The sequence below is a fragment of the Phodopus roborovskii genome, unplaced genomic scaffold (assembly GCF_943737965.1).
Source record: "Phodopus roborovskii unplaced genomic scaffold, PHOROB, whole genome shotgun sequence".
In the NCBI taxonomy this organism is placed as follows: domain Eukaryota; kingdom Metazoa; phylum Chordata; class Mammalia; order Rodentia; family Cricetidae; genus Phodopus; species Phodopus roborovskii.
Genome location: NW_026125554.1, coordinates 44028 through 70735, shown reverse-complemented (window position 1 = coordinate 70735; position 26708 = coordinate 44028). Strand labels below are relative to the sequence as shown.

The window sequence follows — 26708 nt, the reverse complement described above, 5'->3', positions numbered from 1 at the left end:
CACTGTGCTTAACTCCTGGAATCCAGTTGCAGAGAGGCAGGAGTGATGACAAAAGTAGTCAAGACCAGGCTACAGAAACCCACAGAGACAGCTGACCTGAACAAGGCAGAACTCATGGACCCCCAGACTTGATAGCTGGGAAATCAACATTGAGCCAACTCAGACCCCCTGAACTTGTGTCTCAGTTAGAAGGCCTGGGCAGTCTAAGCAACCTCTGACAGTGGAACCAGAATGTATCCCATGTGCACGAAACGACGTGCACATGGAATACTCCCTTAAGATAGAGGCAGGAGGGAGGCTCTAGTCCCTACTCCAAATAACTTGATGGGTTTTGATGAACCCTCCTGGAAGGCTTCACCCTCCCTGTGTGTGTGGGGGGATGGGAGGGTTGGAGTTTTCGGGGAGGCATGAGAGTGAGGGAGGGAGAGGAACTAGGATCAATATGTATAATAAGAAAGATAATAATGTATATAAAAAACTATGATAATCCTTGGATAGGAGAAGTGACTTCTAAAAATTTTAAGAAACCTCAAAATGTTAGATATTTTAATTGTGGTAAAGAAGATCATCTGAAATTGAGTGGCAGCCAAGGCCCTAGGAACAATATTTTTTCTAGAGGGAAACCATATATAAGGCCCCAGCATTCTTGAACATGCAGAAGGTGTGTCAAATTTCAATGCTATACTAATATATGTAGATCCTCAACAGACTGGCAAGGTAACTTTTTGCCATGAGGAAATACCACAGGGGGCCTTTTGCCGGCCCCCATATCAAATTTGGTTCAATCATTCCTTGATAGCTTTGGAGAAAATACTCCACAAAACACTTAAAACACTTAATGCCTATCATGCAAAATCATACTGCCCTGAATGAGGACAGCTTTAGAGGATTAAAAATTACATAAGAAAGCATAAAGGAAATATTTTGGTGAACTCATATAAATGATCAAAGAACAAAGGTAAAAATACAAATAAATAACATTTTAATTGAGGGTTTGTCAGAAACAGGGGCAGATGTAACATAATTGCACCAAAAATTTGGCATTCAAATTGGCCTCTTCAGGAGGTAAATGTTTACTTTTTAGGGATTGGAACTATATCTCAGGTAAAAGAATGCATGAGATATGTAAAATGTATAAGGCCAGAAGGACAGGACAGGAAATTGAAGCCATGTGTGGTTATCATAGCAATGACTTGATATAGCAATGAACTACCCAGATTAACATTTCTCTAATTTCAGAAACAAACTATAAACTAACATATGTTTCTGGGGAAAATACTAAAAGCAGTTAGAAAGAACAATCAATAACCATCTGGGTTGTATGTAGACAGAGCACAACAGCTGCTGATCTTTCAAGGTTACCAACAGCCCTACATTTGACACAGTAAACTGACAAACCTGTCTGGGTGGAACAGTGGCCTTTGATATGAGAAAAATTACAGGCCTTACACAGTTGGTACATGAGCAGCTAAATGCTCAATATATCAAAGAGTTGACAAGTCCTGGGAATTCTGATATTTGTCATTTAAATAAATCTGGAATATGGAGAATAGTAACAAATCTAAGAGCTATTGATAAGGTGATTCAACTAATGGGCTCTTTACAGTCTGGAATATCCCCAAACCAAGAGACTTCTTTATAAAGAGAACTAATTGAATCCTTTCTCACATTGTACAGGGAAACACCAATTTCTGAAGCTTCTACATTTTATAGTGGTGCAAAAAAAAAAAAAAAAAAAAAAAAAAAAAAAAAACAGAAAAGGCAAGTTATAAGTCAGGAAATTTAAGTAAAGCCTTTATGATTGTGCTCAAAAACCAGAATTATGTGCAATTCTAATGGTATTATCATATTTTACAGACTCTCTTAATATAGTTACTGACCCTCAATTTGCAGAAAGCATTGTTTTACATACTGAGACTGCTGAACTTATTCCAGATGGTTTTGAATTAACTTTGTTTTCAATTCAATTACAATACATAATAAAAAATAGAAATCGTCCCTTGTCTATAACACATATCAGATCCCATATGGGTCTACTAAACCCTCTAGCACAAGGTAATGATGAAATTGATCAGCTATTGGTAGGAACTATGATAGAAGCCTCAGAATTTCAAAAAAAGCACATTAATAGCAAGGGTTAAAAAAATTACATCATTTGGCAACAAGCCAAGGAAATTATGAGTGTGTCCTACTTGTTCTTTTTATAACTATACTCTACTACCTGCATTATGTAACTCTAAGGGCACTCAAATAAATGAAATTTGGCAATTGGATGTGTTTCATTTTGCCAAATTTGGAAAATTAAAATACATATACAATACCATTGATTCAGAATATCAGTTGGCAACTGCTTTGAATTCTGAAAAGGATGACTCCATAATCACTCATCTATTAGAAGTATGGCCGTCATTGGGACATCTGTAGAAATTAACTCTGACAATGCTCCAGCATATTCTCTAGTAAAATGAAACAGTTTTTCATATTACAATATAAAGCCTACTCCAAGCATACCACAAAATCCTACAGGGCAAGCAGTTGCAGAAAGATAGGATCTCAGTCTAAAAAATATGTTTAATAAAGAGAAAGGGGTAATATAGACCCTCAGAGACAGACTGTACAGTTTTTTAACTTTAAATTTTTAAGTGCTAATTTGAAAGGAATGAGAGTTGCAGAGAGACATTATACAATAGACAACACTGGTGAGATGGGACCACGTGGAAAATATTGGATTGGTAGAAATCGGTTGATATTGCAAGAGAGCTGGCCAGTGGGAAGCCCTAGTCATCAACCAATAGTTTAATAATTAAAAAATAAAAAAATGGGATATGATATAGAAATGAATACATTGGTATGGATTTTGGTTTATTGATACAAATATAAGGGAAATTGTGTTATATGTATATTTCTACTCTTGTTTAGGTATTGTTTATACAGATCATTTAAAAATGATTATAGTCACCTATAATAGCCAAAACTTCTAGTTTGTTAGTTAGATTTTTTAGATATACAGAGATACATTTAAAATGGATAGTCTTCAAACCTTTAAAGACCTACAGAATATGGCATTTAAAAATGGTTTAGGGTTTTTCATGGCAAAGAGACACAACTGCTCTTGGCAATATCAATTGTGTCAGAAAGGAGGATGGGGATTGAGGAAACTTGTTATGGAATTTGCTTTCTATATGGCAAGACTAGCCATTTGGGCAAGAGTTATGGAATTTGCTTTCTATATGGCAAGACTAGCCATTTGGGCAAGAAACTGCTCTTGCCTGAATGGTTTCAATGTATGCTATCCAAACTGGACATACAGAACCCACAGGAAAGTGCTCAGCACGAACAAGATGGGACAGACCTGTGGGGTTCTTGCATCATGGAAGAGTTTGCCAGACATTCTGCAGGACACAGAGAAAAAGGACTGACAATCTGCCAATATAGGCAGGCAGTTTCAAAATTTTCTTCTTCACTGAGAAGTCTGCCAGACACACTGTGGCCTATGGGATGAAGATGGATGCTTCAATGTTACAGAGAAACTTTGGGTGATGGCCCAGGCAGCCGGATGTCTCTGTCAATTCTAGAGTTTATATACTATCATTCTGGAGTCTTTGATGGAGTTGAAGACACATAGTTATGGTTTTCCTAAGTTATGATAAAAGTTAAGTTACATATAAAACTTTAGACTCACAAAGATAGACGATGGAATGTTTTCTTAATCTTGCCCAATGTTAATGGACTAAATATTGTTAACTATAGTTCTTACTTGGTAACTGTTTTGTTATATATAATTTTACTATGTTAAAGTTAAAACCCTTCTTTTTACTTAGACAGAAGAGGGGATGGTGGGGGATGTCCTTCTGTATATACATTTCTTTTATTGGTTGATGAATAAGACAGTTTGGCCAATAGAGGCAAGAAGATAGGTGGGACTAGGAGATGAGGAGAATTCTGGGAAAGGCAGGTAAAGAGAAGTACCATGAGGAGATGCCATGTGGAAGATGAGGTAGTTATGAGTCTGGATCCTTCTCCAGTGAGATGGGACTGCATGGAAATGCTTAGATTGGTGGAAAGGGTTGATAATAGGGAAAGAGCTGGCCAGTGGGAAGCTCTAGCCATTGGCCAACAGTTTTATAATAATACACCATCTCTATGTGTTCATTTGGGGGTGAAACATTGGGACCCAATGGGACAAGAAACTCTAGCAACATGCTGACACACAAAATTTTGATTATCTGTCAAGTTCAGGACTGGAGAGCTAGATCAGCAGTTAAGTCTCCTTACTCTTCTACCAGAAGACATGAATTTTATTCCAAGCACTACACTGTAGGTACATAATCATGCTTACATCCTGTTGCAGGGAATCTAATGCACTCTCCTCTCTCCTATGGACACCAAGCATACATGGATGCAAAATATACATACAGATGAAATAAAATATAGTAAATTAAAAACACCCCCACATTTCTTTTATGTCACAATGGAAAACAAGCTAGAAATACATAGAAATATGACAAACATCTATAGGACTAAGCCATGCACCAAGTGCTTCATTGGGAATTCTAGGCAGAGACTTTACCATAAGAAATGCTTCAAGATCTTAATTGGGGTTTTCTATACAGGGTATTTACCACTGAGCCACAACATTTCCTGATTTCCTGTGTACTGTCATACCTGAATTTTAGGTCCAAAAGCTGAAACTATCTTCTGTCCCTACTTACCCAAACTCTGCTATCACCCAGTGATCCCATTCAGAGTGAGCTAATACTTCTGGGTGGATGTAGGTGGCATAATGGAAGTTGTGTCATGTCAGCTACTAAAGAGTGATGGGAATCAGGTGGGAAGACTGTGGATAGCCATGGTGTGATGAGGTCAGCTGCACACCATTGGTAAGGTCCCAGGCTGGTCTCCCAGTGTATGATGAATCCCATTCATTATCCTGCAGGCCAGAGAAGGTGGCCCCTTGCAGAGGTAAATGATGGAGACTGAACAACTGAGCTGTGTTCTCAACAGACCTGAGCCCACACCAAACTGCTTCATCTGAATCAGAACCCCAACTTCAGTGGCCATAGGTGGCTGAAGGAGGGAAATGTTCTTGAGGCAAGTTTACCAGCCTGAATCGAACAAGCTATCCCTGTCTGTACAGCTGTTAAGAATGATATAAACTACACTTGTTATCATAATTACAATAACCAATTAGAGCATAACCAGACTTGCTTAGAGACTCTCTTCCTTCTCTTTGCCTATTTCCTATGTGAGAATTGGGAGGCTTTTGCAGTACCTCGGCATCTGGAAGGTTCTTCAATTTTGTGTAATTTCAGTTTACTGGGCCCCAACTGTGAGCAGGAGGGAACCATCCTTTTTGACATTTTCCTTGTTCTTGTCCAGGGACTCTTGGGCAGTTTGGATTCTGGCATGTTTCTTCAGCTCCATATGAGGCCACTAAAGCTGCAACTTGGCCATGGCCATGACCTCATATGGCATTTCTAACCCTAACCCATGTAGGAGTCTCAGGATATTTAGACTCAAAAGAGAATTGGATCCTGGGTCTCTTCTTATCCTTCCAAACTGAACTTAGAGCATTCCACCTCAAGGAAAGTTCTGGATTGACTTGAATCTAGGGAAATTCTGACCTTGCCAGAGATCTCTGGCTACTAGTAGGTGTTCCCAGACACATAGTTAAGCCTTTCTGTGTCTGACTTCCTCCCTTGGTAGTCCAGACATGTTCTCCTAGTATTTAGGTGGCTGAGGCCAAGGAGTAGTTCAAGGGCTACAATGTAGGTTCTAGATCAGCCTAGGCAAGTGAGAAACTGTCTTAAAATAGATACACACAACATCTTCTAACAAAAATTTTTATTCCTTTGAAGTTTTTGTTTTCAAGATGAGGTCTTAGTGTGGACCAGTGTATCAAAATGTCAGCTACATAAATGTTTTCAGCTCAGATTGGTCTCATTCTATACAGCAATAACCCAGCATTCATTCACTAGGCCTCTGCATAGAGAGGGCATGATATCGAAACCTGTCGTTCCAGCAATATAGGAAGTGAGGGCAGAAACATTGTGATTTCAAGGTCAGGCTGAACTTTGAGCCTGTTTTAAAAAGAAAACTTCAAAAGCAACGATTAACAAAAATGACCAAGGCTTACAGCCAAGACTGATAGATGTGGTTTGGTTCTTATGACCCATATGGTAGGAGAATAGGACTGCATCAAATAGGTTGTCATCTGATCCAAATTACACTCTACATGTGCATGCACAAAGACAAGAATAATGAATTAAATCTTAAAAAAATAAAATGAATTTTTGCATGGTTCCACAGTTTAGTACCTGCAATGGAGCACACAGCAAACATTGCTGTTTGGCAATTGCTTTCTTGGTGGCTGACTGGCATCTCCCTGACTCTACACTTCTCCCCATATATCTGCTTACATTTCCCATCTGGATCTATTCTGTCTGGCTATTGGCCTAATCAGCTTCTTCATTAACCAATGGTAATAAAACATATTCACAGCATACAGAGGGACATACCACATCCTATCCCCCTTTCTGTCTAATCAAAAAAGGTACAGTTATAATATTTAGTCTATTTGTATTTGAATAAATTAAAAAATACTCTATTATATCTTTGCAATTCTAAAGTTTTATATCTACTTTATCTTTTGTCATAACTAAGGAAAACTGTAACTATAGCTATCTGGTCTTCAACTCCATCAAAGATAATATTACCCAAGAAACTGCTAAATGAATTGTAAGTAACTTCCAAAACTCTAAAAATGTCAGTGATATCTGCCTGACTGGATGGTCACCCAAAGTTGTTCTGTAACATTGGGGTATCCATCTTCAGCCTACAGGCCTAGAGTATCTGGCAAATTTCTCAATGAAGCAGGAAATTTGAAGCTGTCCCACCTATAATTTGCAGTTTATCAGTCATTTTTCTCTACATACAGTCAAGCAGTTCAGACAAGAGCAGTCTCTTGTTCAAATGGCTAGCCTTGCTACATTGAAAGCAAACTCTATAAGGAGCTTTTTTGATGCACATTATTCTCTTGAAGTAATTGGTACTGCCAGTAGACATGTCTCACAGTTGAGAAAGTCTAAGGTCTTAAAACATTTTAAATGCCATATTCTATAGGTCTCTGAAGTGTTTCAATAGTACCTATATGACATATATCTTTGCATTACCTTGGAAACCTAAGTAACATGAGTACAAGTTTAATAGATATGGGTGACTATTAGCTTGTATTACTTTATTATCCTGAATTAGATTTTAAGGATCAAAACTTCATATTGCATAATTAAACAAGCTATATAGGTATCAGCTGTATAGGTAATATCATAAGCAAAAATAGAAAGATATGCAGTATGAACACAGTACTTTTAAATTTGTACTGATACAGAAAAATCCATGCCAATGCAAAATATCTGAGATTAATGATCTTTACATCCTATATTCATACACACACACACACACACACACACACACACACACACACACACACACACATATATATATATATAATCTATCTCAAATATCCATTATCCACCAAATAACCAAAGATCATGCATAAGCCCCAACTCTTAGGGATGTGGATGTCATTTTCTCCAAATTGCTTGTGCTGTTTGTGGATGAAGTACCTTTATGATCCCTGACAAAATTTTGAGATAATGAAAAAGTGCTGGGAGGACAGTGGTAACCTGTGCTAATAGATATCATCTGTCAAGTTTGAGAAGGTCTCCTTAATCAAAGTTGGTCCATCTTAACCTGGAACAAATCCATAGGCTCTTGTTTCCTGTGGAAAGGCAAAACCACTTCTCCAAAGCAATGCATCTTTTTATTTGCATTTTACAAATATACTTTTTGACTTATGTTTTAAAGATAAGGCATTTTAAAAATATTTAGATTGGTATATTTTATTACTATCTCTTCTAATCCCATGTCTCCCAGCAGCTGTCTCTTGCCTGCCAGCCATCAAAAATTCAAAATCATCACTATAATATACATAATCAAGACTCCCTGTGTATTTCCCATGTTTTTGTGGCTTTTTTCTTTTATATCATTTTTACTTTATCTTTTAAGGCTTTATTTTTTAACTATTTATTTTAATACTGGTCTACACACTTTTTTTTTTTTTTTTTTTTTTTTTAAAGCCAGATGGACAGTTTTTAAACATACTTTGACTCATTTAGAGGTTTTTTTTTTGGGGGGGGGGGAGTCTAAATCTGTCTTTATTGCAAATCTGTAATCACTGATTAATGTTTTAAATTGGTAAGTGGGCTTGGCTAGGATCAAAATGGCAGCTTTGCCTGTTGGCTCCACCAAGTTTGGCTTTTCAACATGGTGGAGGTCCATTCACTGCAAGCTCTGACAATCACATTTCCTCACTGCTAAAATTCTCTGCCATTCATTTGTGTGTCTGAGAATATGATTAGAAGAAGTACTTAACCTTGCAATCTAATACCACGATCCAAAAATAATGGAACAAGAGGATAAATAAAATTTTCTATTGCAAATACATTTTATTACTCAAATTATCATGTGTTTCTGTATTCTTGGAATATGTGTACAACTTGAAAAAGAGACAACATTTTTCCTATGGAATGGCTCTACTAATCTTACTGAAGCAGCAGTGAGATAAGTCTGTAGGGAAAATGTACGTGACAGTAAGACTTGGCCTCATTTATTAGTTTCATGGAGATTTTCATCAGTTTGAATGCTTTCTTGATCTTGAAGAATATGTCAATGTGCAAAGGCTCTACCACACTGATCACATTCATAACATTTTTGTCAAGTTGATTTTTTCTTGCCTGTGAACACTGATTGCATTCATAGGACTTGTCTCCAGTATGAGTTTTCTTTTATTTGAAGGTGACTGTTAAATGCAAAGTCTCTAGTACATTGATTATATCTACAAGGTTTCTCTCTACTATGAATTCTTTCATGCCTGTGAAGATGACTTTTACGTGAAAATGCTTTATCACACTGGTTACATTCATAGGGTTTCTCTCCAGTATGAATTCTTTCATGACTCCGAAGATGACTATTGTGTGCAAAGGCTTTCCCACAAAGGTTACATACATAGGGCTTCACTCCAGTATGAATTCTTTCATGACTGTGAAGATGACTCTTCCTTGCAAAGGCCTTACCACACAGATTGCATTCATAGGGTTTCTCTGCTGTATGACTTCTTTCATGAATGAGATTATTGTTCTGTGCAAAGGAATTAGCACTTTGACTATATTCATAAGGTTTCCTGCAAGTTTGTCTTCTGTCATGACTGAGAAGATTACTCTTCTGTGCAAAAGCTTTTCCACATTGAGTACATTCATAGGGTTTCTCTCCAGTATGAATTCTTTCATGACTTCGAAGATTACCCTTCTGTGTAAAGGCTTTATTACACTGATTACATTCATAGGGTTTCTCTCCAGTATGAATTCTTTCATGATTGTGAAGAGAACTCTTCTGTGCAAAAGCTTTACCACATTGATTACATTCATAGGGTTTCTCTCCAGTATGACTTCTTTCATGACTGAGAAGATTACACTTCTCTACAAAGGCTTTACCACATTGATTGCATTCGTAAGGTTTCTCTCCATTATGAATTCTTTCATGAATGAGAAGCTTATACTTGTGTGCAAAGGCTTTACCACATTGATTACATCCATAGCGTTTCTCTCCAGTATGACCCTTTTCATGCCTGTGAAGATTACTCTTTTCTGCAAAGGCTTTACCACATTCATTACATTCATAGGGTTTCTCTCCAGCAAGAATTCTTTTATATATTTGAAGATAAGTGGGACTTGCAACGGTTTTATCATATTGCTGATACTCATACTTTTTCATTACAGAATGAGGTGTATGTACTTGATGAAGACTATGATATTCAGAGACTTTATCACTTTGATTATACTCACAAGGTTTTTCTTCCCAATGAGTTCTTTGGTATAAAGAGGAATCGTACCTAATGGCTTTACAGTCATACAAATACTCTTCATTAATGGTTGTTTTGTGTGTTTGAAGATACATGTGATGGTTAAACTCTTTAGTACAAAGCTCACATTTTTCACTTCCTCTTGCCAAATGAGTATTTTCATGTATTTGAGAAGAACTGGAAGAACTCAGAGTGTTAGGACAGTGATTACATACATAACATTTTCTTGTACTGTGAATCACACTACTTATGCAAAGTGAACCAGTACAGACAGGTAAATTTCCATCTTCCTTGTTCTCGTAAGTTTTTTCTTCAAAGTTAGAGTGTAAACTTGTTTCACAATCATATTTTCTCACAGTAGTGATTACATCATATCCTCTAATTGTTCCAGGAAACACAGAGGTAGCAGCCTGCTTCTTTCCATATCCCTGATGCACACATGGCTTGTATCCATACTGACAGTTGATATGCCTATTAAAGGAAGAATATCAAATAAAATGTTTTCACATTACATTCACATTAGTCTAACATTTTGTGCCTCAGAGATGTGGTATATGAATTCAGGTTTCTACACCACTATACATTTCTTGTCTCTCATGAAGTGCTCCTCTCACTGAACTGTGGTTAAGTCACTGACTACATGCATATAAAGAACACTAGCTTTAATGTGGAAGATTTGCTTATTAAAGATCTTAGAATACTGCAATCCCCTTATCAATGTCTTATATAATGATTGAATGGCACAACAATAAATGGATGGACAGTTCTACAATATCCCACTTATGTAGCTATGATTAAAATTGTGACATATTATGGCATTGTTTCCTTGTCTTATTCTTAAAGGAATGCTTTCCAAACAGCTTCCTGCCATTGGACTACATGGTGTTGTGACAATATAATAATCATCACAAAGCTGTGCTAATTTACATTGTTGCTTTTCTTAAAAAGTTCAGGGTACACTACATTTCTTCCAAATATGTCCATATATGTCAGCTTGCACATGCAAATTACCTTCCATGTCTTCTAGAACTTTGACAATGTTCTTCAATACTGTGGTCTTCCCATTGGTAACCTAAAATACAGTACCATAAAATATATGAGCTATATCACTGGAAATTAGGCACAACTGAAATTATCATCTTTTATGAATCTTTGAACAATGCCCGATTTACTCACTAGATTCTTTCTCTTTTCCATTCAATCTCACACAAGAACAACAATCTCCAAAAAGGCTTGTCCCCTTAAGTTAAAACCTGACAGAAATCTCACATTCCTACCTATAGAAGTGAGATTCCAATAGGTTTCCAGCATCACATCTTTGTAGAGACTCTTCTGGGAAGGATCCAGCAAAGCCCACTCTTCATGAGTGAAGTTCACATGCACATCCTCATAGGTCACTGCATCCTAAAGTATCCCATATTGTACATAATAGAAATGGTGAGACTGACTGTGTTGCAAAAGTACACTTCATTGAGTACACATTTACCTAATTTATTGTTTAGTTATATTCTATGAGTATTAAAATACCAAAAGCAGTCACCAACACATTTTAAACAGAAACACAAAAGGATAATCATGCTCTTTATAAGTGTGCCCACAAAACAGAATAGGGCATTGCAGGAGAAGTGCACAGTGATAAATACAGAGAGACATGCAAAGAGAATAACACAATAACATCAACAAATTTTATCAAAATTATTAACTTAAAAAAAGGATAGATAACATGGGTATGGTGGGGTCCACCTTTAACCCCAAACCTCAGGAGGCAAATGTAGGTGATACTCTGTGATTTCCAAGTCAACCTGGTCTGTGTAGAGATTTCCAGGGCAGCAAAAGGCACAGACTTCAGAAGCATATACCTCATGGAGGGATACTCCCTTAGCCTCCCTTAGACATGGGGCAGGGCCTAGGCCCTACCCCAAATGATTTGACAAACTTTGATGATCCCTCATGGAAAGCCTCCCCCTCCATGAAGAGTGGATGGGGAATGGGATGGGGTGGTCTGTGGGGGGACTAAGAGGATGGGAGGGAGAGGGAACTTGGGATCTATGAATAAAGTAAGAAATATTAAATATAAAATTTAAGAATTTCAGCAGGCATAAGATGATTATCATTACAATTTGAAGAAGTTTAAGTAAATAATGAGTATACTAGGAGTTCATAGAATTAGGGTTGTCTAGTACCTTTTTAGTTTAATTAATATGTTTTAATGTTTTGTTACATCTTTCAATGATGGCCTGTCCTTGAGGAATATAAGGGATATAGGGACATAATGTTTCAATGTTGTAAAGATTCCTGAAGTTTTGATGACATATAATCTAGAACGTTATCCACCTAATTTACTGAAAACTGCACGATATTAAAAGGTTTTATAAAAATGTAATATAACTGATGAAGCTTTTTTTTATTACTTAATAAAGTGGCCCACTGAAATGTTAAAAATACATCAATATTATGATGTAGCATTACAACCTATCAAAAACATCCCGGTTTTTTTGTTGTTGTTTTTTTTTTTTTTTTTTTTTCTCCAAGATAGGGTTACTCTGTGTAGCTCTGGCTGTACTAGAACTCATTTTGTAGACCAGGCTGGTCTTGAGCGCAGAAATTCACTGCTTAGTGGGACACCACCTCCTAGCTATTAGGATGTGCATTACATCCATTTGCCATATCTCATTTGATACATTACCTCTGGGGTAATGAAAGCCTATGAAAAGTTTGACAAGTTTCACAATGTGGTATTACTAATTTTGCCATTTTTTCAGTTAAAGGAAATTTTCTTTTTAAGGCACTGCATTAAGCATGTGATTCTGTATGTAACTTAATATTTTACTTTAGGTAAAATGGTACAATAATGTAATTAATATGTATTGATTAACAAATCTATGAATTGATTAACTTTGGCAGTAGTAGGACTGGAAGATTAGAGAGTGCTATGATAAGAGTAATAAAATTCCATTTGCTGCTAAGTATACGGCAATAACTTCATAGATGTAGGCAGAGTGTAGGATGTGGAGACAGATTAGAGTCTCAACCCAAGGCTGGGAGTGGCTGAAGCCTTGAAGGGGATATGGGAAGAAAGTCTGTGGAGGGCAGACACAGTAAGTGGGAGGTCATGGTGGACAGGGATACAGTATAGGAAAAGCAGCAGTAGACAGGATAGGAGCAGGGAAGAACCAGGGCAAGAGAGGTGAAATAAAGACTACTGGCTGTGTATTGTTACTTGATATTTGGGGTAAAGTTTCCTTGAGTGCCAGACCTACCTAGAAATGCAAGAGCTCCACACACACACTAAGGTGCATCCACAACATCACTGTCACACCAGCTTCCTATGAACCTACACACCCATGATTTCTTCATACATACACATAAAACACACATGCAATGATGCCAGCCATGCTAATACAAGCAGCATGCATGCCCCAAACAAAGGAATCTACACACAGGCTACTCCCCACAAAATAAAACAAGATACACTCACATATTTCTCATAATGTATAACTAGAATCAGGGAGAAGGCTCAGCTTGAGGCCAACATCTAAATTTGCTTCCCATATGAGAAGAACCAATTCTCAAGTTGTCCTCTCACTGACACTTATGTATTGTGGCATGTGTGTTCCACAGATGAAAAGTTTGGTCAAAAAAAAAAAAAAAATTAGTCTATTACTTTTCCAGTCAGCTTCACAAGATTTCACAAGACACACATAGATACAAGAAAATAACATGAAAAAAATATTAATCACAATTTGGATCATGTTAGTCTTGACTTCTGCTGTTGCCTCAAAATACTAGGTGTGAGGTCACATGCTCAACTAATTAAATGTTCTGATTAAATGAAAGTATAATAGATATATGATAAATTCCTGAAGAACGGAAAAAATAAAAGAAAAATGAGTAATTTAAAAATCTTTTAACTGTTGCAAATGAAAAAATCTAATCATGTAACAGGCATCATGACTTGGACTCCTATTGGCCTAAGAAACCTTTGTGCAGCAACAGTGGAGTCTGGGGCAGGTCCAGGCCCATGAGATGAAGACAGAGGTGGAAGCTATTACCCAGCACCTGACTTTTGAGACAGGAGAGCAGAGGACATGGCACGGTGTCTGGCACAGACCTGAAGCAGCCAGAAGACTCAGACTCTGAGTATGAGCTGGAGTGGGGGGGGGGCAGTTAAATGAAAGCATGGACCATGGGGGAGTTGGACCATATAAATTTGGCATGGGACACTGTGAGAAATTTATAATCTCAGAATCTAGTGTGAACACTGGGCCAGAAAAAAAAAAAAATCAGAACGAAATGTTTTTGAGCTACATCAGGTACTTGGTAAATGGGGCTATGGAAAGGGTTTTCAAATATGAAAAGTAACAGGAGCAAATACTGGGAAGATGTTTTCCAAGAAGGGGCTTAAAAAGACAATGACAATAAGAAATGCTAAAGATATACAGCTCATACAAAAAGGAAAGCGTAATATTCTGGAGGAAGTAAAACATCCCTTCATTGTAGATTTAATTTATGCCTTTCAGACCAGTGGAAAACTCTACCTCATCCTTGAGTATCTCAGTGGAGGAGAACTATTTATGCAGTTAGAAAGAGAGGAAATATTCATGGAATATACAGCTTGCTTTTACTTGGCTGAAATCTCCATGGCTTTGGGGCATTTACATCAAAAGGGACGTATTATAGAGACCTGAAGCTGGAGAACATCATGCTTAAGAACCAAGGGCATGAGAAACTAACAGACTTTGGAATATACAAAGAATCAATTCATGATGGAACAGTCACACACACATTTTGTGGAACAATAGAATACATGGACCCTGAAATCTTGGTGAGAAATGGCCACAATCCTATTGTGGGTTGGTGGGGTTTGGGAGCTCTAATGTATGACATGCTGACTGCAGCATCTCCATTCACTGGAGAGAATAGAAAGAATACAATTGACAAAATCCTCAAATGTAAACTATATTTGCTTCCCTATCTCACACAAGAAACTTGAGATCTGCTTAAAAAGTTGTTGAAAAAAAAAAAATGCTGCTTCTCATCTCAGAGCTGGTCCTGGGAATACTGGAGAAGTCCCAGCACATCCATTTTTCAGACACATTAACTGGGAGGAACTTCTAGCTCTGAAGGTAGAGCCTCCCTTTAAGCCTCTAGACAATCTGAAGGGAATGTGAGTGAGTTTGGTTTAAAGTTTACATGTCAGACAGCTGTTGACAGCCCAATGACTCAACTATCAGTGAAAGTGCCAACCAGGTGTGTGTGTGTGTGTATACATACATACATATGTGTGTGTGTGTGTGTGTGTGTGTGTGTATATATATATATATATATATATATATATATATATATATATATATATCTGTACTTGAAAGTGTGAAAGAAAAGTTTTCCTTTTAACCAAAAAAATCCAAATACCTTTTATTGGTAGCCCATGAACGCCTGTCAGCCCTATCAGAATCTCTCCTGGGATATTTCAGAGGACCAGCTGTTTCAGCCAGCATGTCAAATCCTCAGACGCCTGTGGAGTACCCACTGCATACAGTGGAATAGAGCAGAGGGGTATGACAATAAGCTGGGAAGAAGCATCAGCACCACTTCCAATCCCACAGCTGAACTATGCCCCCCCCACACAAGCTTTTTCCATGATCTCCACAAGGCCAGAGTATCTGCATATGAGTCCCTGACAAACAACACTTTCATTGATGCAAAACAAAACAAAACAAAACAAAAAAACAAAAATAAGGGCAAAGGATGTGCCAGCATCCTGAACATTAAGATTAGTATCAAAATGGTGGTCTTAAAGAGTCAGTGCTGTTACCTAGAATGCTTTGGATGGAAGAAAAAAATAAACATGTATTTTAAAAAAATCAATCAATGGTGCAAAACAAAACAAAAACAAACAAACAAGCCTCGAGCCTATTGCGGAAGCCACACACTCATTGGTTGACTGGTTCCTATCTAGTGCCATTTCATTATTAGCAAGAGTTTTCATGTTGATGGCTCCAAACTGACAGTATTAAGGGTAGGATGCTGCTTCTGAATCAACACTGCAGCCTGATTATGTGAGGGTATTCTTTCATAGGCAAAGCATGAGATTGCTGTATTACTTCCAACAAAGAACAAATTAGCCTGCAAGATTTGTCAAACTTTTCCCCAAAACACAGAATCAAAGACAAAAGAAACTTATCATTTATGTTTTACATGCAAACAACCTGAATCTTTTTCTTACATAAATATATATTTTTCAAATAGATTTTTGATCCAGCGCATTATGCAATACATCCCAAACTTTAAAATGCAAAATTATTTTTTGATGTGAAGAAAGCCAACATCTGGTTCTTCTCTTGATGAAATAAAGCACAAATGAATCATTGTTTAAAAAAAAATACCTAAATGATATTTACTATGATGCAGCAATTCTAAAAAGGCTCATCTATATTATCTCACACCTCTCTCAGCTGCACCTTGGTATTCAAATCAATAACACCTTTTCAGCCTTCTGTGGTGACACTGGCCTATGATGCTTGCATGTGGGAGGTTGAGACAGGGCATCAAAAGGTCTATTACACCAAAGACCAACAAATAGAGCCACAAAAGGGAAGGTGACCAGGGTGAGGATATGGGGATAAGATGTTGCCAGGATTTGGTAGTGCATGCCTTTAATCCCAGCACTTGGGAGGCAGAGGCAGGTTTGAGGCCAGCCTGGTTTACAGAGCAAGTTCCAGGACAGGCTCCAAAGCAATACAGAGAATCATGCTTAAGTTCCTTAAAATGTACACCTCTGATATATAATTAGTAGGTGGAGAATGAGATAGTCAGTGGAAAGACAATTTAGTAATGTTGGAAAAAGCAACACAAGATTCTTCAGACAGAGCTCACAGTGGCCATGAAGAGCCTGGTCCCCTTGACTCCTTCTTGATGCTCACTCAAGCACTGGACCAGCCCCCCCCCCCCCCAAGTCAGCCCTTGGGCAGGACACAAAAGTCATGTCACAAAAGTCATGTTCCAATGGTGCTTTCACCATGGCATCTGAGAATATATATATGACATCAAAAGGTGATTTTAAAAACTGTACTTGATATATCTTTAGCTAAAATACTTTTAAAAGAAGGCAGATTCAATTTGTTAATTTCTCACATGAATTGACAGCTTGAAGTGGTGGTACATCCTGAAAACCCACCATATGGAAGGTTAAGGCAGGATCATCACAAGATTAAAACCTGGTATGGCTACAGACAAAACTGACAAAAAAACTTGAGCAACTTAATCAGATCCTGACTCAAAATAACTTTTTTGTTTAAAACTCAGTGGACAGAAGGTTGTCAAGCACTGGAGTGTTCTAGAATTAGTACCCAGTATTCTCTACTCCAGAAATGAAAATAGAGCAATTACAATCAATATATTCAAATAGGTGTGTTAGAAAATAGTTTATAACAAAAACCAGCTAGTTGGCTCAGTGAAAAAGGAAAGGAACAAGCAACCATTCCAAGGGCCTGAGGTCAATACCCAAGAGAGAATCCACATCTCCAACTTGTCCTATGAACTTCACACATGTGCTGTGGCATGTGTGTTCACACATGTCTCAATGGCCCAAATTTAGATTTTTTTTTTTAAAAAGAAAAGTATAAACAAGAAGACAGAACTGCACCAAACTAAAATGACCATCAAAATATCTAGCTATGTTGTAGCTCAACAACCGACCAGAGATCCAGAATACAGTCAGGATGGCAATAGGAATCCAAGTATTCACAGTTCACTTCCTACCAAGTCATCAATTATCACTGCAGAGCTCCCTTAGGGTGAAATGGGAACAAGTAGATTTTCACAGCAATGCTTATCTCCTAGGCACTTTCCTTTGGATTAAACAACTACCTCAACTCCAAACTGGCAAAGAAAAAAAAAGAAAGATGGAATGGAAAGTATAAAATTCATAACAAGATGGGCAGGAGAGATGGCTCAGGCATTAAAGTCTATGCTCACAACCAAAAATATAAGAAATTCATAACAAGAGTGATAAATGCAGCGTCTGTCAAGTCAATCCCTTAGCAGGATGCACCAAGGTCTGTCTGTGTATGAACTTTGTCTCAGGCCTGCTCAGGCAATGCTTATATAGCATCCAGACTAAAGACTAAGTCTGCTCTATGGCCATCAGCTCATTATAGAGTTCCTTTCTGTTGGGCATAGTCTATTGTGGACACTTCACCTCTGAGAATATGTGAGCAACCCACCCTGGTCTCCATGCCACAGATATCCTGAAACCCACATAACATAAAGACACAACAAACGGAATCAAAGACAAGTTTTTCATCAATGGTCATCAAAATACTCAAAATCCAACTCTAAGGACTCAGCAAAAAGATCACCCACCCATGATGACCAAGTAGCCTTCATCCAAGACAGGCAGGGATGGGTCAAGATTCAAAAATGAAGAAATGTAATCCATCATATAAACAATCATACAGAAAAAAATAACACTCCATTGTCACCACATTATATGGAGGAAAGGCTTTTGACAAAAATCCAACACTTCTTGATAAAAGTTCTACAGGGACAAACCTAACACCAAATGAAGCAATTTCTAACAACATCAAATTAAATACAAAGAGACTAGTGGAGAACCCCAAAACAATTTGAGCCTTGATTCCTCCCCCACAGGGAGAGGTGCATGCTGGGGCTTCTCCTGCTCCCCCCTCTCCTCATTAGAAGCCCTTGGCTAGAGCACATCAACCCATCCTGCCTGCAAATGGCCAGAGAACTGGGGGAAGGCCCAAATCATCCAGCACTGCATCTCCCACCATTGGAGCCTTTTTCCTTGTCCCACTGGGAGAGGAAGATCAACCACCTAAGAAACAGGCCCCACCTGCACTCACAGGAGGAGGAGATGGATAGACGGCAGAATAAGAACCCATTCAACAGGAACAGTAATATGATACCACCAGAGACTAGGGGATCTACACCAGCAAGACTTGAACGTCCCAACACAGATGAAGCAGAAGAAAATGACCTTAAAAATAACTTTAAGAAGATGGTAGAGGCCCTTTCAGAGGAAATGAAAAACTCCCTTAAAGAAATGGAAGAAACAGATGAAAGACAAACCAAAATATGGGGAAAAAAATCAGCAAATCTCAGAAGGAAAGCCTGGGGGGGGGGGAACAATCACAGGAAGAAAATGACTCAAACAGTTCAAGACTTGAAAACTGAAATAGATGCAACAATGAAAACACAAATCCTTAACACAAAATATCCAGGAAACATGGGATACCAAGAAAAGAGCAAACTTCAGAATAATGGTGGAGAAAAAGACAAGCTCAAAGGTGCAGATCAAGATCAAAGGTGCAGAAAACATATTTAACAAAATCATAAAAGGAAACTTTCTTGACCTAAAGAAGGGCATGCCTATGAGAGTACAAGAAGCTTACAGAACACCAAATAAGACTGGACCTCCAAACAAAAAAAATCTCCTCACTACATAATAATCAAAATACCAAACACACAGAATAAAGAAAGAATATTAACAGCTGTAAAAGAAAAATGACCAACTAACATATAAAGGCAGACCTATCAGAATTACACCTGACTTCTCCATGGAAACTCTGAAAGTCAGAAGGTCCAGGATAGATGTTCTACAGACACCAAGAGACCACTGATGCCAGCCCAGACAACTATACCCAGTAAAGCTTTCAATCACTATAGATGGAGAAAACAAGATATTCCATGACAAAACCAGATTTAAACAATACATATCCAATAATCCAGCCCTACAGAAAGTACTGGAAGGAAAACTCCAACCTAAGGAAGTTAACTATACTCACAAAAACATAGGCAATAGATAATCCCAATTCAAAAGAAACAGTGGGAAAATCCACACACAATACCAACTACAACAAATCCAAAACAAACAAAAATCAACAACCAATGGTCATTAAGATTCCTCAATATCAATGGTCTTAACTCTCCTATAAAAAAAAAACACAGGCTAACAGATTGGATATGAAGACATTGCTGCATACAATAAACACACCTCAACTTCAAAGACAGTACCAATCAAATGGACCAAAGAAACAAGCTATCAGAATATCTAAACTTACAACTAAATTTTATTAAAAAAAATGAGGAACGACATTTCATAGTCCTCTGAGGGAAAAAATCCATCAAGATTAAGTCTCAATTCTGAACACCTATGCCCCAAACACAAAGGTACACACACACATTCATAAAAGAAACATTACAAAGACATAAATCACACATAAAACGCCACACACTTATAGTGGGAGATGTCACACCCCATTCTCACCACTGAACAAGACTAGCAGACAGAAACATAATAGGGAAATAAAGGAACTAACAGAAGTAATGACTCAACTGGGTTTAATAGACATCTATAGAACATTCCATCCAAACAGAAAAGAATAGCCCTTCTTCACAGCACCCCATGGAACCTTTTCTAAAATTGACCACATACTCAGCAACAAAGCTAACCTCAACAGATGCAAAAAACAAAGCAAAACAAAACAAACAAACAAAAAAAAATGGAATCCCCTGTTTCTTATCAAGTCACCATGGTTTAAAGCTAGAATTCAACAATACATATTACAGATACCTTACAAAATCATGTAAGCTGAACAATGATCAATTGCATCATCCCTGGGCCAAGGAAGAAATAAAGACTTTCTAGAATTCAATGAAAATAAAAGCAAAACATACCCAAACTTATGGAACACCCTAAAAGCAGCACTAAGAGAAAAGTTCATAGCACTAAGTGCCCACATGAAGAAACTGGAGAATAGTCACACTAGAGACTCAACAGTACATCTGAAAACTCTAGAACAAACAAACAGAAGCAAAGTCACGGAGGAGGAGTAGATGGCAGGACACAATCAAATTGAGGGCTGAAATCAATAAAGTAGTAACAAAGAAAACAATACACTGACCTGAACAAGGAGGAGCTAACAGTCCCCACACTGATAGCTGGGAATCCAGCATGGGACTGACTCAGACACCCTGAACATGGATCTCAGTTAGAAGGCCTGGGCAGTCTAAGGGACCTCGGACAGTAAAAGCAGGATGTATCCCTGGTGCACAAAAGGACATTGGGGGCACATCCCCCATAGAGGAATACTCCCTTAACCTAGGGGCAGGAGGAAGTGCCTGGTCCCTACTCCAAATGACTTGACAGATTTTGTCCCCTCCTGGAAGGCATCATCCTCCCTGTGGAGTTTGGGGGGGATTGGATGGGAGGGTTGTCGGGGAACATAGGAGGGTGGGAGATAGGAAGGGAAGGAGGGTGGGAGAGGGAACTGGGATCGATATGTAAAATAAGAAAAATAAATAAATAAATGAAAAGAAAACAATATAAAGAATCAATGAAACAAAGAGTTGGCTTTACGAGAAAAACAAGATAGACAAACCTTTATTCAAACTAAAGGACAATTCTCAACTTCAAATGGAACAACAGAAAACCAAGGATAGCTAAAGTAATTCTAAAGAATAAAAAAACTTCCGGAGTTTATATCATCCCAGAATGCATGTTGTACTACAGAGGTATAGTAATAAAACCACAATATTATTGACATAGAAACAGACACATCAAACAATGGGATAAAACTGAAGACCCAGACATGAACCCATTCCTGTGGATAACTGGTGTTTGATAAAGAAGCTAGAAATACACACTGGAAAACAGACAGCATCTTCAACAAATGGTGCTAGTCAAACTAGATGTCTGTATGTAGAAACAGATCTATACTCATCCTGCACAGACTGAAGTCCACATGTGTAAGAGACTATACGACCCTGCAATGTGTAAAATGTTAGGTGCTTACACACAAGCCACGGCCAGATGCTCAGTGTCTCAATCCTCTCCCCTGACTAAAGTGAAGCAACCAGGTTTGTAGTTGACAACATGAGAGTTGCCCAAGGCACAATATACAGAACATGACAAATATCTGTAGCCAAAACTGTACTTTTGTAATTAAAGAAATACTTGATCAAAGGGGAGACATCCCATGATGGCCTAACAACCTTTCCTATCAACAACAGAAAAAATGATGATACAGGTCATCATGAATGAAAACATCCTTCACCTGAATGTTCAGAGTCAAGTGCAGAACTTCTAGAAGACACTAGAGAAAGTAGAGGTCTGTGAAAACTTAGCAAATCCGCCTTTGAAGGCGATGATACAAGTGCTGCGTGGTGACGTCACAATAAGGAACTATCCAGGCACAGTACCCGCATCCCCGTGTTCTGTGCAGCCTTAGCCACAACCCGCAGATGGAAGTTATTCAGAGGCCCGAGCTGCTGGGACAGCAGGGGCCTCACGTGACCTCACGGGGAGCCGCGTCCGCCGCTTCCCACAGCCCCGGGAGGACCCACACCGGCTCCCGCGGCTCCTCCCCGCGTGGGGACGGCGGCCCCTCGCTCACCATGGCGGGCTCCGGGGTCACCTCGCTCTCTTCAGAACTCCCGGCAGCGGATCGCAGCTCAGCACACAGAACAGAAGCGTCTCCCTGACTCCAGAGCAGGCGAGCCTACAGCATGGCGGACCGGAAGAGCCCGCCCTCATCCTCACCGACAGTCTGATCCGGAGCCCTGATTGGCTAGTGTGAACTGAGTGACAGGTGCAGCTCACTTCGGGACAGAGCGTTGTGAAGGGACTGGAGCACAATGGTACCCAGCCCTGGCTTCCGCCCCAGCATCAGAACTGTCACAGTCCTGCAGAGTTTGGCATTGCAACACAACGTGGGGCTCAACTGCAAAGTCGTCCCTGCGCTTTTCCTGCACTAAGTAAGCTCTTCTCATTCTTTCCCCACCACCAATCTACTATTTATCTTTCTGGCCTCTTGGTCTGCCTCTCTCCCATCCCCTCCCTCCTTCCCTCACATGGCTCAGGCTCATGGCCACTCTGGACTCTCCCAAGTGTTCCTGTCTCTCCCTATAATGTCCCCTTTATCAACAACACCCTTTCTCCTCTACCATTTCCATGAGAATTCCTGTCCTTTTTAAGTTTTGTTTTGTTTTGTTTGTTTTTTCCAATCTGGTGTCCAAGCCAGGGTCCAGTCCTTTTTCATTTCTTTTTCCTATTCCATTCACAGTGTCTCTAGCATACACAGATAATTACTTAATGTTTAGTGAATGATTCCCTCCCTCACAGATGAAATGATGCCCAGGTCATCCAGGTCAACTTTAAACCTCCTGATTGACATTCACCAGGCATCAGAAATTTCAATAATGCTCACCTAGGATTGTACACACCTCTCTCATCTGCAGATGGTCAGCCAAACATGAACACTTTCCTAGCCTTCTGTTGGCACTGATGTATCATGCCAGCATTTGGCAGGTGGAGGCAGGACAGGAAGTTTAAACCAGCACCATCTAAGGCACAAAACACCAGACATTTGGTACTGGTAGAGGGGTGATTAGGGAGGTATCAGTCGGTTCTTCAAAAGCTGATGTGCCATGCTAAGGAAGTGTATTAAGAAGTACTCCTTTGATACACTATGTGTAGGGGCAACATGGAGCAGTCAGTAGCAAGCTATTTGAGCCATATTGTTAGAGCAACACAGGCTGTCTCAGACTGAGCTGGTGGTAGGAATGAAACTTAACAGCCTCTGAGGCAGAAGAGCCCGGTTCCCTGACAACTTCAAGATGCTCACTCAACCGCTGGATCAGACATTGCCAAGTCTGCCCTTGGACAATGACATAGAACTACTGTTTCCTTGGAGCTTTCATCAGGGCTTCTGTGAGAACCTTATGTTGGCCTAGTTCCCATAAGGCCCATCACCAACCTAAACAAAACCACATATGGAAATGGAAACCAAAGGGTTAATGCATGGAAAGATAGGGCCTAGAAAGAAAAACTAGTAAAGATTAGAGATGAATCCATACATTAGGAAATAAGAAAACATTAATAACACCAAAAGTTAATGTTAAATGTTAAAATCCGTAATTGTTATACCTTAAGATACACAACTTTTACAGAAGACAGATTCAATTTGCTGATTTCCCACATGATTTTAGAGCCGAGAGTGCTGGTGCAGTCCAGGAAACCCACCACATGGAAGGTTGAGGTAAAAGCATCACAAGTTTAAAGCCTGGCATGGCTACATACTGAGTTGATAAAACACTTGGGCAATTTAACCAGACCTTGACCCAAAATAAATTTTTGTTTAAAACTCAGTGGACAGATGCTTGCCAATCATGGGAGACCTCTAGAGTGAATGGCTTTTATTTTCTACCCCAAAAATGTGAATAGAACCACTACAACTACTAAATGGGTAGGTTGGAAGGGAGTGCTACACCAGGAACCAGGTAGTTGGCTCCTGGTAAGTAAAAGCACATGCAACCAAGTCTGAGAGTCTGATTTCAAACCAGGAGAGAGCACACATCTACTTGTCCTATAACCTTCACATGTGCTTTGGTATCAGTGTCTACACATTTCTAAATGTCTCAAATCAGAATGAAAATATACAGAAAAGTAACCAGCTATGTGGTACTTCATTGATCAAAATAAAACTCCTTTGAAACACTGCCTGAGGAAGTGTCTGGACTGGCAAGCCAATGCTGCCTCCAAGCCCTTTTTACTATATAGCAGCCTGAAGAAAGAAGTGAGGGACTCCCTCCATCCCAACTAGAAGGAGCAGTGTAGTACTTAGAACCTTATCTGGGACCAGCCACCTATTGGCTCAGACTTCAACCCTGATCAGCTTCATGATAATTGAGGACTCATTTCTGGAGCACTAGTCAGGTTTGCTATGAAACAGAGTAATGACAAAGAAATCCTGCCAGTTTCACAGAAAGCCATTACTCACACCAGTTGTGGAAAATGTGCTATAATTTTCATTTTTTTGTAAAAATAAAATTCAATTAAAAATATCTATCAAAAATCTTCAATTTCACTTTTGGAAGTGGAACCAGTACACAAATAGACTTCTGTGGTGTTTCATTGTACAGTGTGAGAAAAGTATCTAATTTGTTCTCTTTATAAACTGAAGTCTCTTGATTTGGGGATATTTGTTACTAATATCTCCCCCAAAATTACTTTAAGCTGTCTGTAAATGTTCATTTTTAGCCCATAATGAAGAAATTTCAGTATTAGTAAAAAGTAACATAATTTCTAGTGGATCAATTCCTGCTAATTGATAAAAGTGTAATTTTTCTTTCATGATCAATTCTGAATTTTTTCTACATAGGTCTTTTTAAGTTTGTGTGTGCAATTAAATATCCATTCTATCCCATCCCACATAGAGGGATACTTTCTTAGCCTAGACACATGGGGGGAGGGCCTAGGCCCTGCCCCAAATGATATGACAGACTTTGAAGACTCCCCATAGAAGACCTCACTCTCCCTGGAGAGCAATAGGGATGGACTCGGGTTTGTTGGGGGTCATAGGGGAGGATGGGACGTGAGAGAACTGAGATTGACATGTACAGTAACATTGTTTCAAATTTAAATATAAAAAAGAAAAAAATATTCTAAGAAATTACCTTCTCTCTGTATTAAGATACCTGTAGGAAAATGTTTAGAGAAGGTAAAATAACCAGAATATAATCAAGCTGTGGATCCAACAATGCACATGTGCATCGTGTAATTACTTTTCTATTAGATCCAATTCTATCAGCCTCAGTGAATAATTTTCTAGTACTATTTAAGTTCTTGTCACTTTGGAGGTGTAGAAATAAATTACTAGTGCTTGAGTTGTCCATCCAGTTTGAGCTATAGCCAGCTAAAATCTCCCAGCAATTTTTCAAAGTTATTCAGAGTGTGTAATTGATCTCTTCCGATTTAAACATTCTGTGATTGAATGTTTTGTAAACCTATATTATATCTTAGGTAATTAATAGAATCTTCTCTTTGTAGTTTTTCAATAGCAATTTTTCCCCAACAAGGCAAAAATGTTCTTAACTTCTTCTAATATGTTTTGTAAGGTATCTGCATCTGAATCAGCTTATTAGGTATCATCCATGTAATGGTAAATTATAGATTGAGGAAACTGATTACAAATAATTCCCCATTGCTTTTGTACAAAATATTGACAGAAGGTAGGGCTATACAACATTCCTTGTGGATGAATTTTCCACTGATATCTTTTAATAGGCTTGGAATTATTGTAAGTAGTCACCGTGAAGGCAAATTTTTTCTATATCCTGTTCTTGCAAAGATATAGAAAAAAAGCCATCCTTTAAATTAATCACTCTAACAAACCATCATTTAGGTAATAATGAAGGCAAGGGAATTCCAGAATGCAAAGAGCCCATTGGTTGAATCACCTTATCAATAGCTCTTAGATCCGTTATCATTTTCCATATTCCAACTTTTTTAAAATGACAAATACCAGAATTCCAAGGACTGGTCAACTCTTTGGTATATTGAGTATTTAGCTGTGCCTGTAATTTTTCTCATGTCAAAGGCCACGATTCCGCACAGATAGGTTTTTCAGTTTCCCATGTTAAACATGGGTTGTTGGTAACTTTGAAAGATGGCAGCTATTGTGCTCTGTCTGTATACAACTCAGATGGTTGTTTACCGTTTTTTCTAATTACTTTTAATATTTTATCCAGAAACATATGTTAGTTTATAGTTTATTTCTGAAGTTAGAGGAATATTAGTCTGGGTAGGTCATTGCTGTAACAAATCATGTCCACAGAAATTCATTGCTATGTTAGCAACACATGACTTCTATTTCCTGTCCTGTCCTTCTGGCCCTATACCTTTGACATGCCTCATACTTTGTTTTACCTGAGATAAAATTCCAGTCCCTAAAAGCTGAACATTTACCTCCTGAAGAGGCCGAAT

General features: G+C 38.5%; 1 protein-coding gene across 3 annotated transcripts in view; it reads right to left on the bottom strand.

Moving 5' to 3' along the window:
• LOC127216548 (zinc finger protein 431) overlaps positions 1-22472 on the bottom strand; it is a 60371-nt gene extending 37899 nt beyond the window's left edge. Inside the window, exons 1-5 of one of the 3 annotated variants that reach the window (XM_051177254.1) lie at positions 22339-22472; positions 11197-11323; positions 10931-10991; positions 9573-10390; positions 8784-9488 (exon numbers count right to left, since the gene is read on the bottom strand). In XM_051177254.1, coding sequence (XP_051033211.1) covers positions 8815-9488; positions 9573-10390; positions 10931-10991; positions 11197-11323; positions 22339-22341 — 1683 coding nt within the window. In that variant the 5' untranslated portion in view covers positions 22342-22472 and the 3' untranslated portion in view covers positions 8784-8814. Of the gene's footprint in view, positions 1-8783; positions 9489-9572; positions 10391-10930; positions 10992-11196; positions 11324-22338 lie in introns of those variants that run through there. The other 2 variants (XM_051177255.1, XM_051177253.1) reach the window with 2 other exon arrangements.
• Positions 22473-26708: the final 4236 nt, after the last annotated feature.